This window comes from Mastigoproctus giganteus, chromosome 7, assembly GCF_048544385.1.
Source record: "Mastigoproctus giganteus isolate SK-2022 chromosome 7, ASM4854438v1, whole genome shotgun sequence".
In the NCBI taxonomy this organism is placed as follows: domain Eukaryota; kingdom Metazoa; phylum Arthropoda; class Arachnida; order Uropygi; family Thelyphonidae; genus Mastigoproctus; species Mastigoproctus giganteus.
Genome location: NC_143581.1, coordinates 143,216,960 through 143,231,848, shown reverse-complemented (window position 1 = coordinate 143,231,848; position 14,889 = coordinate 143,216,960). Strand labels below are relative to the sequence as shown.

Below are 14,889 nucleotides of genomic sequence, written 5' to 3'. Positions count from 1 at the left end.
GCTATATAAGCTTGCTTTCTTGCATCATATGCCTTTACTAATGCTAATCCCACTGGCCTCCCTGAGAATATAGATGACCTATAATCTTTACTTCATGTAGAATTAGTTTGTTCCTTCCACCAAACAACATCACTGATTCAACCAACAGAACAGAACATCATTTCAAATTTTAAGCTGACTCTGCTATCTGTGATGCATCTTTGTGGAACTGATTGAAGAGACCAGTGATAAAGATAAGCAGCTAGTCAGGGATTAGCGGAAGTCTCTTTTGGCATTATGAAGAGCATAATGCCAAAAGAAATATTGTGCAGCTTGTAAGAAATCAACTTCAGGGGATTTTGAAGAGAACAAAGCAGCAGTTGCCACTGACATTGTCAAGATTGCTACCCAATTGGGAATGACATTGACATTAACAACATGTAGGAGCAACTCCAGTTTCACTAGACAAACCTTATTAACAGAGCTGGTAGAGCTGGAGCAGTAGCATTCTGCTGAGGATGGCAGTGACTCCACAGATGATATGATGATGTAACTGATATAAACCTTACAACAGGAGTTTTCACAGAAGATTTCAATAAGATCATAGATGCTCTAGATCTCTTTACTGAAAATGGTGATGCAGATTTTGATTGTGGGATTGCAGTGAAGAGACAGTTGTTGGTATGCTGTCCCACTACAAAGGTGAAAGAGCTTCAAGCTTGCCAGTCAACCCTTGAAGCTGTTTTTCAAGGGGGGGGGATGTGCTACGCTCTGACTCATCTTTGCTCCAGTAACTCCATTCTTCTTTCTCAGAACTTAACAGTGTTAATTTTATCAAATGTAAATTTTCTGTAAAATTATCCTGTATAGCACCAGTTCAGTTAATGCTCCTTTTTTCCAGGAATGCAGCTCCAGTGTTAAACAAGGTATGCATGTAGTTTTCACTTCATCCAAAATATACATAAACATGTTTTCCAGTTAAAATCAAATTTGTGTCCTGATTATTTTGCACTTAAAATCTCTTGTTTCTAATTTTTAGCTCCTAATTGTGGTTGATTGCTATTGTCATTCAAATTGGATTTTTTAATTTCATTTGTATTAAATCTGAATGCATTTCTAACTGTTTACTGTTAGTTTTTCCATAACCTTGTGGGGGTCTTTGAGATACCTTGCATAATGTTGGTGATTTTGTGCTCTATTTCTGATTGCCCCACTCATCACTGGATTGAAACACATATTTGTGTACCATCTGTCAAAGGCAGTGTAAATGTCTGTATTATTATTGTCAGCTTTTCGTGTTTAACTGTAAAAACCAAAGCACTGTCACAATATTAGATGCCTGTTACTGGCATCTTTTGTAAATGGGAATGGCCTAGAAGGAAGAGATGCTTTTGTTTCCCTGGTATCTGTTAAATGCCAAAAAAACTAAAAAATTAGTCTCATAATTCAGTATATTGAAATGAAAACAAGAATACTATATAACCAGTTAGCAAATGTAGGCAAATAGGCCTGTAGTACTGGATTCCATGATGATAAATAAGTACTGTACTGTTCTGTTTGATCCAGAAAGTTTAATAAACGATAAATGACATGTAGCTTTTGGGGTTAAATGGACCCCTTCATCGGCAATTCTAGCAGGATAAAAACGTTAGAGACAAAATTTTTAACGAATACAGAGTTGTGCGTGCATGAGATTAAACACTTAATTACTAGGTTGCTGCTCATTGTTGTTGCATGGACATGTGTGGATTTGCTGCCAGCATTTATCTTGAAACTGATAACAGGTTTCAACTATCTTGAAACCCGTTTCCAGTTTCAAGATAGTTGCCTCTAAGATGTAGCCTTGTGCCATTGCAGTGATTCATAGTTCTTGAATTGCACGAGATGTTAAATGACTCTAACCAGAGGTGGTGGCGAAAGTGTCTGGATTGGTCAATCACTTCGTAATCACGCTTGGAGTTAAGGTCTTATGGGTCGACCTGTAGTGTTCCGCGATTGCGAACTGGTCAAGGCAGATTGACCTGTCGTGCTCTGCTAGGCGGTCTAGAAGGTGTCTCGAGCTCTCCCCTATGTAGCAGCTACCACAGTCTTTGCAAGTTATGCGGTATACCACCTTGCTGCACAAAAGTGGGCGACCAGGGTCTTCGTGTTAGAAACCAGAAAATGCAATCTTCTACTAGGTAGCTGCATGCATTTTATGCAGTATTCCCGGAGGATTTTTGAAATCTGGCTCGACATGCCTGGATAGTAGGCATATTGTCATGCGTTGATTGACGGTCTCAGGTGGATCGTAAGCTCCTGTGCTTGCAATAAGCACTTGTCTAAAATGTGGCTTGGATAACCACAATTGACCAGGTCTGTTCTCATTTTGGAAATCTCGGTGTGTCTAGTTTCATCTTAGCTGGAATGGCTCCAAGCATGGGAGAATAGGGTGCAGGCGGTGCTGTTGAGATGGCTAGGGGCGTGGCCTGATCTGTAGTTAGTAAACTGCCCGCACCACATTAGCTTACGGTATACTGAGGTTTCCAGGTGTGGGCCCACACGTTTTATGACGACATCTAAGAATGGAAGAGACCCGTCAACTTCCAATTTTAAAGTGAACTGGATGAACACTGACAACGAAACCATGTGGGATGACAGTGAATATGTCATTGACGTATCTGCACCGTGATATAATGGGCACTGGCGAGTCCAGGAATATATGTTCTTCCAATTCCTCCATGGGTGCTCCCATTAGTTCTGTCGTGGCCAACATTGTTTGATTACAGTCATTTTGTTTGTTACAAAACAAAGGTATTGTGTCAGATTACGCATCTACTGCATCAGACAGTAATTGCAAGGTATTGCATCAACCATTTCTATAAATACGGCGTTGGAAGGGTATACACACTCATTAGTATCCTGTTTTGCGAAGGCGTAAGTATGGCTCCATATGTTCAGTTGACACCAAGAAAAAAATTGTAGCTGTTGCTGTGTCCCAAGAAGGGCTTTCTACGCATACTATTGCTGATAAAGTAGGCTGCCACCAGTCAACTGTATCCTGAGTGCTGAAATTAAAGCGTTGAAACCGGTGATGTGAAGAGAAGACCCAGATCAGGCCATAAAAGAGTTACTACGCCTTCCCAAGATTGATATTTGAAAAGGCTATGCCTTCGTAATCGCCATGCTAGTGCTCCTGATCTAAAACTAGACTTTGAGATGGCCTCTGGTGTTGTCCAAAGATGGCTTTCGGAATGTGGCCCATGCATATCTGCCCAAGAAGAAGCCTTTGTTGACCCAACAAATGAGGAAGAAGCGATTTGCTTGGGCTAAAACGCATGTTTCATGGACAAAAGAGCAATGGGACACTTATCTTTTTTGACAAATCGAAATTCAACCTGCATGGCTTGGATGGGATGTGATATGTCAGAAGACAAATCGGAGGCATACCATCCTGACTGTAAAGTTTCCCGCCATTTATATGGTCTGGGGATGCATAACAAGCAAAGGGGTGGGGCGAATTAAGTTCATTTACGGAACAGTGAATGTAGAAACCTACAACGCTATCTTGGAGGAGTGCCTGAAACCCGTTATTAGGGATCACCACACAGACATCCAAATCTGCACTTTTCAACAGGACTTGGCACTTTTCTACGCAGCTAAATTGGTAAGTTTTATGCTATTTAGATTTAATGATGAAATTGTCTTCTTTTCTCATAAGGCTTAAAACATACTTACACCAATATTTTCCCTCATTTTTCTCCCTTAAGGTGCAGTCAAATCTCAGAAATGCTGGCATTACAGTGTTGGACTGGCCTGGCAACAGTCCACATTTGAACTCTATCGAAAATTGTTGGTACATAATGTTGTCTAAAATTGCTCAGAAGAAGCCAACAATATGATTCAGCTGCAGGAGATTATTGTAAGGGTGTGGTACCACGAAATTGGGCCGCATATCCAGAAGTTATTAACTCTATGCCAGATAGTTGCAAGGCTGTAATTGCAACTCGAGGAGGAACAACAAAATATTGAGGATTTATTTTGCTGATTTACAGTACATGATATGTTAAGAGTACGTAGTACGTATTACGTTAACTTGTCATTTCAGTTTGTACACGTAAATGCTATAAAATGTCATGTTTGGTTGTCACGATTGCTATTCGCATGATTTCTTATATTTCCATTAATTACGCGTTTTACCCTTTGGGATGATATTTATGGCAATTATCTATATCAGATGGAGTCTTTTTATTGGATTTCATTCGCATAGGTATATATCCCATCTAACAAATGCATTTTAAACATTTCTGCAACCACAATGCAGCTCAAAACACATTACAGTAAACCCCCGCTATTCACGGTTTTGCGTATTTGCGATCGCCGATTTAATATAAAATGAAACCTAAAAAATGTGAATTTTAAAGCGCCGTGAATATTTTCCGCCATAAAAAACATGGGTGTGGCTAAAATTATCTTTTTTGTTCAAAACAGCACTCGGTGGGTGGGGGGAGAGGGGTGACAAAATCACGAGCGTGGATGTTTCTCGCTAATCCTTGTTCAGTATGTGTTATGCGCTTGTTATGGAAGGTTTCGTCATTTGCTTTTAATTTATATTCTTATAAATAGAATAAATTTATAAATTGATATGCTTACAAAAATGATAAATCTACCGTTTTGCAGTGTAAAACAGACTTTTTCGAGTGTGTTAATGGAAGAAAAGTGACTTTATTGTGGACAAGTTCTTTCTAACCCCTACAAAAATATGGCTACGAATAACAAGAGAAATGTGAAAATATAAAAGAAGGTGATGACATTAGCGAATAAAATTGAGTTATTAGATAAAATTTCTAATGGTGAAAGTGTCTCCTCACTGGCAAAGCATTATAAAATCAATGAGTCAACGGTACGATCAATCAATCAAAAAATCGGAAGAAAAAATTCGGCGTAGTGTCCGTGAAAACGTGCTAATTGCTTCAAAAATTTGCTCTGTAACTCGTGATGTTAAATTTAAAAAAATGGAAAAAGCTTTAAATCTGTGGATAGAAGACCGAACTCAATAAAATTCCGTTAAGTTCACTCATTATTCGCGAAAAGGCAAAACTACTTTATCAACACTTTAGCGAAACTGGTGATAGCACTGGCGGGATAAGTTTTTTTGCTAGCAAAAGCGCTGGTTTGAAAGATTTGTTTGAAATTTCTAATAAATATTACATTTAATATTAAATTGTTTCTTATTTTCATTTCGATGCCATATGCTTGCATTTCACTATGTACTGTCTATGTACATAGTCATATTATGAAGGTACATATAATACATACATAGACAAAATTTTAGACTAGTTTTTCTTATATATTTATTACTATGGGAGCCATAACTCAGTATTCGCATTTTCGGTATTCACGACATTTCTCAGGAACGTAACCCCCCGCGAATAGCGGGGGTTTACTGTATTTGCAAAATTCACAAGAGATGCAATTTTTTTGTCTGCCACTGTAGAATAGGCCAGTAAATCAGAATGTCTTATAATTGGGGATTTTAACTTTAATTTTAGCCTCTGCTAATGATAACGTTCTATAAAACATCCAGTTACCATTGATTGCACTTTGCTGTAGAGGTTCTTTTTAATGAGGTTTTTAACTTTTATGCTTAACGTCCACTTTCTCTGTTGCTATTGAGGATGATGTGGGACTCGAGAAACACTAGTGTTTCTCGAGTCCCACATCATCCTCAATAGCAACGTCATCCTCATCAGTGTTTCTCTCTTAAGCTTTCAATCGTTCCATTATATTTTAAAACTGAAGTTACAAAAAAAACCAAAAAAAAACTATAACTAATTTGAGAAGTTTTTATGATGTGCAATTTGTTTGACAGTACTGTTTGTTAACATTATGAGCAACCAGAGAGTGACCTACTTCATGCTATGCAATAATGTATAGCTTTGATTGGCATCAGTTTATATGGCATTTTGGGAAGTTTTTTGAAGCTGTTTAGGAAGACGTGTATTATATTATTTTATTTTATTTTTTTCTCTTCTCCCTTAAGGCCATAAAATTTTTTTGTGATTACCTTTTTTCTGATTACACTAATCAAATTTTCAAAAAAGGTTCTGTTCATCTGCATTTGTTCATATTTCTTAATTTAGGTATGCTGATTAATTCTAAGTGGGAACTTAATTTTTACATAAATGAAAGAAAAGTAAAAATGCAGTATGCCGTGTCAGATTTTTTAACGATGTTTACCTTCTGAACAGAATAAAATATTAATCTTTGTTTCAAGTAAATAACAAGCTAAAAAATTCACAATTTGAAAAGTTGAGACCTTCAGATTAATAATAATAAAAATTCCTTAAAGATGTACATTTAAACATCTTTGTGTTTTGTGGTCAGTGTGATCATCATAAGCCAAGAATCAGATATAGTCACCTGTCATAGTTTCATCTCACCTTCCTTGGTTGCTCTTCTCCACCGACTGCATGTCCTGGTTGAATCTTTCTTCACAGTCATCACTAACATTTCGTATAGTTGATCGTAAAAAAAAAAAAATTCGGGTGAGAGTGCAGTGTCACATCTGCTTAGCTTGTGAACCAATAAATATGCTGCCTTTCCTTTTTGTCATATAATTTTGGAAAAATAGACTGTAATATGTTATCTTAAAAATCCAATGCTTTAAAAAACTGTTTGACAGTCCAAGCTTGATATGGATTCCCTATTTTCTTAGAACCAAGGAATTGCTTACTATGTTATGTGTGCCAGGCTGCAACTAAATCTTGGCAGACTTCTGCCGGGGTGCTGATCTGTTGTCTTGCTGTGCTAGAGTCAGAGAAAGCAAGAGAACATGTTGAAACCACCTTGCAAAGAAGGAATACAAGCATCTTGAAGGTCCCCCACAGACATCCTACTTGTGCTGGTCATACTTGATCTCTAACCCATGCTTCGCATTTCTATAGTATTTTTTAATATGAACAGAATGCATAACAGGAATTAGTGTATATACATTCCCATTGTAATGCAGTACATCTTTCAAATGTTTACTTCAACTGTCTATGAAAATATGCTGCTCTTTTACTTTTATGAATAAGCTGGTATTAGTCACGACCCATTTCTGGATCCGTGATTAATACCAATTCCTTCATAAAGACTAATCAAATCAAAATAATAGTACAAGGATTCTTCAAGAGTGTAAAAGTGCATAAGTAATGGTTCCTTCCCCCAGTTTTGCTAAGACCTAAGTCCTTCACTAAATTATATAATCCTTGCCAATTAGATAGTAGTGTTTTTTTATATATATATATATATACTTATTACGGTTCTTACTTTTGTTTTTAATCTGCTTTTGAAAAATATGTATGTGGTTATTGTCTATCTGCATGCCTTTGTTTCGATTAATATTGCTGGTTATGCCGATAATGAAGAATTCTTTGTATAATCTGCATTTTTTGTAGTTCGAGTGTTATTAAAATCCCATTGGTAGCCTTGCACCTAACAAAAAAAAAAAAAAAAAAAAAGGTGTGGAAAGTTAGATCCAGTTTTGCTACTTGACCCTGTGCTATGTAATATTTATATTCTTTAATTCTTTTGAATAATTTTCCACCAGTTTGTCCAATATATGATTTTTGGTAATCTTTGTATTGTAAATTGTATACTAGGTGTTTAATCGAAAGAACCTTCATCAAGGGGATTTTTACCATATTTTTAATGGTGTAAGTTCTTGTAAATCTGGTGTACAACCCATGTATTTTGGCCACGCTTTTAATCTGTTTGCTAATATGAGGATAGTAATTACTCTTTCTTTTTCTGGTTCTTTGTTAAATGCCTGCATGTTGAGATATTTCTCTTTTGTTGTTTTTATTGTTTTCATTATGAGTTTTTGTAGGTATCTGTCGCTAAATATTTGAGAAATTCTGTTTATGTCTGTATTGAGTGCTTGGTCTTTACATAGTCTGTAAGCTCTAAGAATGAAACTTTTAAGAATGCCTATATTTGTGTTCATGGGGTGATCAGAATTAAACTTTATAATAGCTCCTGTGTCTGTTGGTTTTCTGTATATTTCTGTTAAGCAAGAGTTATATGCTTCTTTAACAAGAGATCTAGGAATAGTACGCCATTGTCTTTCTCTATAAATTATTCATTTTCAGAGAACACAAGCATGCATGCATGCACACACACTCACAAGGAGACAAAATTGATAAAGGATTGCTGTAGGACAGACATGCAAAATTTTGTTTTGAGAAAATAATTGAGAATTAGAATAAATTTCCATCTAGTGTTGTAGAAATGGTTAGTTTGAATAAATTTAAGGAAGCATTAAACAAAATAAACTGGCCAACAAAATAAAATTTTTTATACCTCTGCAGCAAAAGTTGCAGAACTTTTCTTTTGAAAAAAGACAACACTTGCGTAGTATTTTTCAATTTTATGACTATAATATAAGGGCATATCTAGGTGGGGGGGAGGTTGCTGAGTTTGAGCAACCACCCTTCATTTCATTCAAATTTCTTCCCAAAGTGATTTTAATGAAAAAAAAAAAGATAATTTTCTCTGGGTCCAAACAGGTTCCAGTCCACCCCTTCAAAACTAAACTCCTGGGTTTATTAACTGCTAAAATGTGCTAAAATTAAAAATTAACTGCTATAATGTGACCACCTGAAATGCAGAAAATTTCCAGGATTCAACAAGGATCAGGTCCTGTGACTTGCCAGATTTCCGGATTTTGACTACCACTTCTTTTAGTGTCTAATAATTTCCCGTTTCTAATACCAGTTTTGCAAGCTTCTCTTGTCCTTGAACTGAATTACCTACTATTTGACTATAAGTATTGCACATTATCTATGCTGATGTGCTAAAATAAATCCTCAAACAAACAGTTAGGTTTAAGTATACCAAGTGCACTCTGTTTTGTTGTAATTTCTCTGGGTTGTGGAACATAGAGGAAAAAAAAAAATTTATTAGCCTTAGTTGAGGCATACGATGCAAGAAAGCAAGCCTATGCAGAATCAACTATTCACTCCAAATGCTTAAATTTATTTAAGCTATCAGCTTCCACAACAAGAGATGGAAGACTGTTCCAGCAATCAACTACCTGCTGGCTAAAGGCATATTTCCGCACATCTATTCTACAACTGTCTTTCCTCAATTTGAATCTATGCCCCCTCAGGTTCTTAATCCGAGCAAGAGAAAAAAATCACATCAGCATTGAGCTTTCTCAACCTGTTCAAGGCCTTATACACCTCAGGCTCTGCAATTTGCAAAACTTATGCCTTTCTTGGTAAGAGCACTACTTTGTTCCCCTCACCAATCTTGTTTCCCTTCTTTGTACTCGTTCTAGCAACTCTACATCCTTCCTAAAATGAGGCCTCCAAACCTGTACACAATGCTCCACGTGTGGCCTGACCATTGCCGTGTACAGCAGTATAATCACCTCCCTGTCCCTGCTAGCAAAATTCCTATTAACATTGAAAAGAATCCATGACCTGCCCTGGCAGCCTATCTGCACTGCTCAGCAAACTTCATATTTGACTGCACAATTACCTCCATGTCTTTTTCACTCTCCACTTCCCTGAGTGTAGTACCTACCACACGATTGGTACGTTTCCTTGGGTTACTGCTGCCCATATGCAGTACTTTGCATTTGTCAATATAAAACTTCAGTTGCTGCTTCTCAGCTCATCTACCCAAGTTTTCCAGATCCCGTTGCAGCAACATACTGTTATTAAAAACCCTGTCAACCTTTGTATCATATGCAAACTTTGATATTAAGCTTATTGATGATAGATATACCTTCATCAATATCATTGATGAATACACAAAACAACAATGGGCCCAGTACTGAACCCTGTTTTTGAATGTATTTAAGTAACACAACTATTTAATACTTGTATCACATGCTACAGTGTTTTTAATGAGAGGCCAACAGCCTTTCTTACAATATGAGCTAACTTAATTTACAAGTAATTGCATATTTCAAATAAAATATGTTATATGTAGATTCATTATAATTTTTTATTATATAAAATCCATTGATAAGTAGGTAAATAAAAATTTGGAGTATACTTAAACTAAATCAGGAAAGTAAATAATGAAATGTCCTGCATTGTCATTCTCTAGAAAATTCTATTTTTATTTCTGGGCTCCACAGTTGACCATTTGTCAAGCCTCTTTTTAAACTGTGATTGATAAGGTTCTACACTGGAAATTAGCAATCCAAAGTAAATATTTATTACATTTTTTTAAATTCTTTTTTTCATAATATTTTCTCTTAAATAAGATTTAACATATTCACATAGAAAATTAATTTAAAAATAGTCATACTTTTAGAATTGTTTTAACTCCCCCCCACCAAATACTTCAGGCAAGAAGCAGCAATTAAATTGTTCTTAATTGCTTCTTATGGTTGTAACTAATAACACCTGATATTTTGCCTTAGCTGTTGCTGGCATATATCATAATTCTCGTGAAATTGAGCATTTCGTACTTTCCACTTCCTTCCTCCTCTAAAGATCTGTTAAATGTTCTAATTTCTAAATGTTGGTAGATATGTATTATGTACTTAATTTCTATTGTGTAATAGCCCTATACAAAGGGTACTAGGAAAGTTTTGCAATATGACGCAACAATGAATCACAGGAAGCTGCTTGTTGCTGCATGTTGAGACATGTTCATACGTGCATAGTAGCTGCCGCGCCAAGTTGATGGGCTCAGTTATTCATTAGTAGTGAGAGTGTAAAGTGCTTGCGATGGCATCATGGTCACGAAATGAGATAAGGACAGTTTTGCGGTATAAATTCGTGCGTGGTTTAACCATAGACCAGTGCTTAGAAGAAATGACTCTTGCACTAGATGATGATTGTCCACATCGTACAACGATATTCAGGTGGTATAGAGAATTCCAAAGGGGAAATTTCACTCTGGAGGATTCTGAGAGGCCGGGAAGGCCACGAACGTCAGTTACGGAGGAAAACGTTACTGCTGTGAGCAAAATGCTTGACGAAAACAGGCGAGTGACCTACCAACAGATAGAGGATACTTTGGGCCTAAATGCACCAGCAATTCGTTCGATTCTGCAAGATCATTTGCACGTGAAGAAACTTTGTTCTCTCTGGGTGCCGCATCAACTGACTGAAGAGCAGATGACACGACGTGTGACTTGGTGCCGGGAGATGTTAAAAAAGTTTGATAAGGGACAATCTCGGTATGTGAACAGCATCGTGACAGGTGACGAGACTTGGCTGTACTATTACGATCTGCCGACCAAGGCTCAAAACAAAGTTTGGGTCTTTGATGATGACGACACACCCGTAATTGTCAGAAAATCCCAATCTGTAAAGAAGAAAATGATAGCTGTATTTTTCAAATCGAGTGGAATTGTGGAATGTGTCGTTTTGGACACGCAGAAGACAGTCACAGCTAAGTGGTATACTGAACAATGCCTGCCTAAAGTCATTGGATCTATGAAGAACCTGCGGCCAAAGTCAAGAATGGACACCTGGTACCTCCATCACGAAAATGCTCCAGCTCACCACGCCAAAGCCTGCACCGAATATTTGACCACGACAGGACTGAAACTTCTCGAGCACCCTCCCTACAGTCCAGACCCTGCTCCCTGCGACTTTGCACTGTTCCAGCATGTGAAAATGAAGCTAAAAGGGAGGCGGTTTTCCAGTGATGAGGACCTTCTACGGGCTTGGGACAACGAGTGTGCTTTACTCCCTAGTGAAACTTGGCAGAACTGGTTTAAAGATTGGTTTCGGAGGATGGAGAGGTGTATTGAATGTAGAGGAAATTACTTTGAAAAAATTAAATAAACAAAGCTGTATTGCAAAACTTTCCTAGTACCCTTTGTATAATATCAGTGTAAATACGCCGTAGTTTACCCATAAATTTAACTACATAAATTGTAAAGGCATCTTTTGATTTTATCTCATGTTGTGGCTACCTTCACAACGAGATACCAGGTATTGCACTACTTCGAATAAATAATACTTCTCTAGTAGAGGAGATTACTGTTATTTATTCTCAGTGAGCACTACCACCATCACCTAGATGTGTTTTGGAGCTTCTAGGCTCACTCATCAGTGAGTGGGCAGGTACCCTGATAATGTAGATATGCCATCACGGTCGCGAAGTTAATTCCACAATATGAGAGATGCCAAATGGTGAAGATAATGATAATATTTTGAAGACTAAATACACAAGGCATAACGTGTTATGGGTGAAATTAACTATATAATATTGGTGTAAATGCACCATAAATTTAACTAAAATTATTAAAAAATTAATTGAAAAAACTATTTAAAAATCAAACAATACCGTTACACTACTTATGTAGTTAAATTTATGGGTAAACTATGGTGTATTTACACCAATATTATATAGTTAATTTCACCCATAACATGTTATGCCTTGTGCATTTAGTCTTCAAAATATTATCATTATCTTCACGATTGAGCATCTCTCATATTGTGGAATTAATTTGCAACCTTGATGGCATGTCTGCATTATCAGGGTACCTGCCTGCCCACCGATGAGTTAGCCAACAAACTCCGAAACGCGTCTGGGTGGGGATGCTCACTGAGAATAAATAACAGTAGTCTCCTCTACTAGAGAAGCGTTATTTATTCAAAGTAGTACAATACCTGGTATCTTGTGAAGGTAGCCACAATATGAGATAAAATCAAACGATGCCGTTACACTACTTATGTAGTTAAATTTAGGGGTAAGGTATAGTGTATTTACACCGATATTATATAGTTAATTTCACCCATAACATATGCCTTGTGCATTTTGTCTTCAAATGCACTTATATAGTTAAATTTATAGGTGAAGTATGGTGTATTTACACTGATATTATATAGTTAATTTCACCCATAACATATGCCTTGTGCATTTAGTCTTCAAAAAAGTAATTAGTCCTATATACCATTTAATAAACTAACTTCAGCTGTTTGAAGTCATCTTATTAAATAGGTTTACTCAATGTTTTGATGTTATGCATGATGTTTTTTACATCATCTCAGAGGAATGTTGTTATCATGTTGGAGTTTCCTATTATGAGAAGACATTCACATATATGGTTGTGTGCTGGTTCTTTTATGTTCAGAAATGTGAATGTATTCACATGCCTACTTTATCACTTACATCTTTTAGAAGTTGCCCACTTTTCATTATTCTGATTTTTAACCATGGGGACACAAGGTTATTAATACATTAATACATCTTTATTTTTCTTTTCTGTGGTGGGCATTTATTTAATTTACATTGTATTTTTGAGTACCATTTGTTAATGGTGATTATTTTTATCCAATAGAATTAGACAGATAACAGGACTTGACTCTTTAGTTCACTTAGATGTTCTGGATTTGAGTGGCAACCAGGTAATTTGTTTATTTTAAACTAAAATAAATTTTAGTGTTAACTAAATGAAATTGTGTAAATTATTTATTTAGTTTTATTCCTTAATATAAATTGCTCTGTTCTAACACAATTTACTATGTAATAAAATCCTACCAAGAAGTCTATCTTAGCTTGGAAGCAATTGGCAGTTCATATCTTCTCTCTACAGAAATAATTATTATCATTGGCATATACACAATGGACTTTTTAGCATGAACTACCACAGTTGCTGACCAGGAACATAAGCTTGTACTTTGAGGTGACCTTACTCTCTCTCACAGTATCAGCGATCTGTGGTATAGGTTAAGAATGTATTATAGTCTCAAATGTATTTTATCAACTACAACTAGAAAAGAAATACCTGTAAAGACAGTTTTTATAAAAGTAGCAAACAGGGAAACAGCTCAACAGGCCAATTTCACAAATTCAGACCACAAGATACTTTTTGGGCTTGCATTCATTACATAACTAGCAAACGTGGCAGCATTTTGTATGTCTGAACATTTCAGAGCACATAACACGAAGAATATTATCAAGGTAATGCTGTTATTTGCATTTTCATGGAATGCACTGGCCAATGCATCTTGATAATGTAGCTTTTTTTATATTTTGTGTTAGATGCCCTTCATTGCTTCTGAAGCATTGTCTAAACAGTATTCAATTTCAAAATTTTTGAAGTCATAGTGGAATGCTGGTCTCATTAAAGCTTTGAAAAACAATCATCCCAATCCAAAAATCAGCAATCCTATTTGGAATTCACAACCAGAATGAAAATTTTTCAATTGCTCAAAGAAAATGCCTCAAGTTCTTATATGAATTGACTCAAGAAAAGGGAACCTATTTACTTCAAAACCATCCTCTCATATGTCATTATGTAGCAGCCTGAAGATTAAATCTTCCATAAGGATGGAAATTTCATTTTGCTTTTGAGTTAAAAAAATATTGTGTTATTTAATATTCAATTTATATATCTCTTTAATGAACCATTCAAGATTTATGTATCCCATGTGTGTGAATGGTTCCAGTACAGAGTAATCCCTATGGCTAAGAAACTTTTTCCATTTAGTTCTTCAGGCTTATAGACTGATGTTCAGGGAGAGGAATTATTCTTGCCGTAGTTTTAAACTGCCAGAAACATGCATGATGGCTGACTTAACCAAGCAAATATTTACAGATGGACTTAGCTATAGTTGCACAATAAAAAATCACATTACAGTAATTTACCCACTAAATTCTTACTACCCGGAATACTGTCACCTTTATGTAATTTTCCTTGATCTCACTGCAGCAATCCTATTTGGAATTCACAACTTGATCTCACTGCAGCAATCCTATTTGGAATTCACTTTCATTGAATACAAATTCCATCTCTTATTGTGCTCTATTGAGAGACTAGAGGGGAACAGGTATCCTGTGTGTTATCAGACACTCAGCCTAAAACACTGATGGATCCAATCTCTCTCTATTACAGAAGATTTAGGAGAAGTCCGGTTGGCCTGCCTCCCTAAAATCCACTCATGCACACCTTCTCGATGGTAAGCC

The 14,889-nt window shown here is 36.3% G+C and overlaps 1 protein-coding gene across 1 annotated transcript in view; it reads left to right on the top strand.

Moving 5' to 3' along the window:
* The window catches only part of LOC150083240 (leucine-rich repeat-containing protein 49-like), a 494,942-nt gene that overhangs the window by 179,232 nt on the left and 300,821 nt on the right, over positions 1–14,889 (top strand). The window contains exon 7 of the mRNA XM_090377128.1: positions 13,262–13,328. Within this exon, the coding sequence (XP_090233254.1) occupies positions 13,262–13,328 (67 nt within the window). The remainder of the gene's footprint in view (positions 1–13,261; positions 13,329–14,889) is intronic.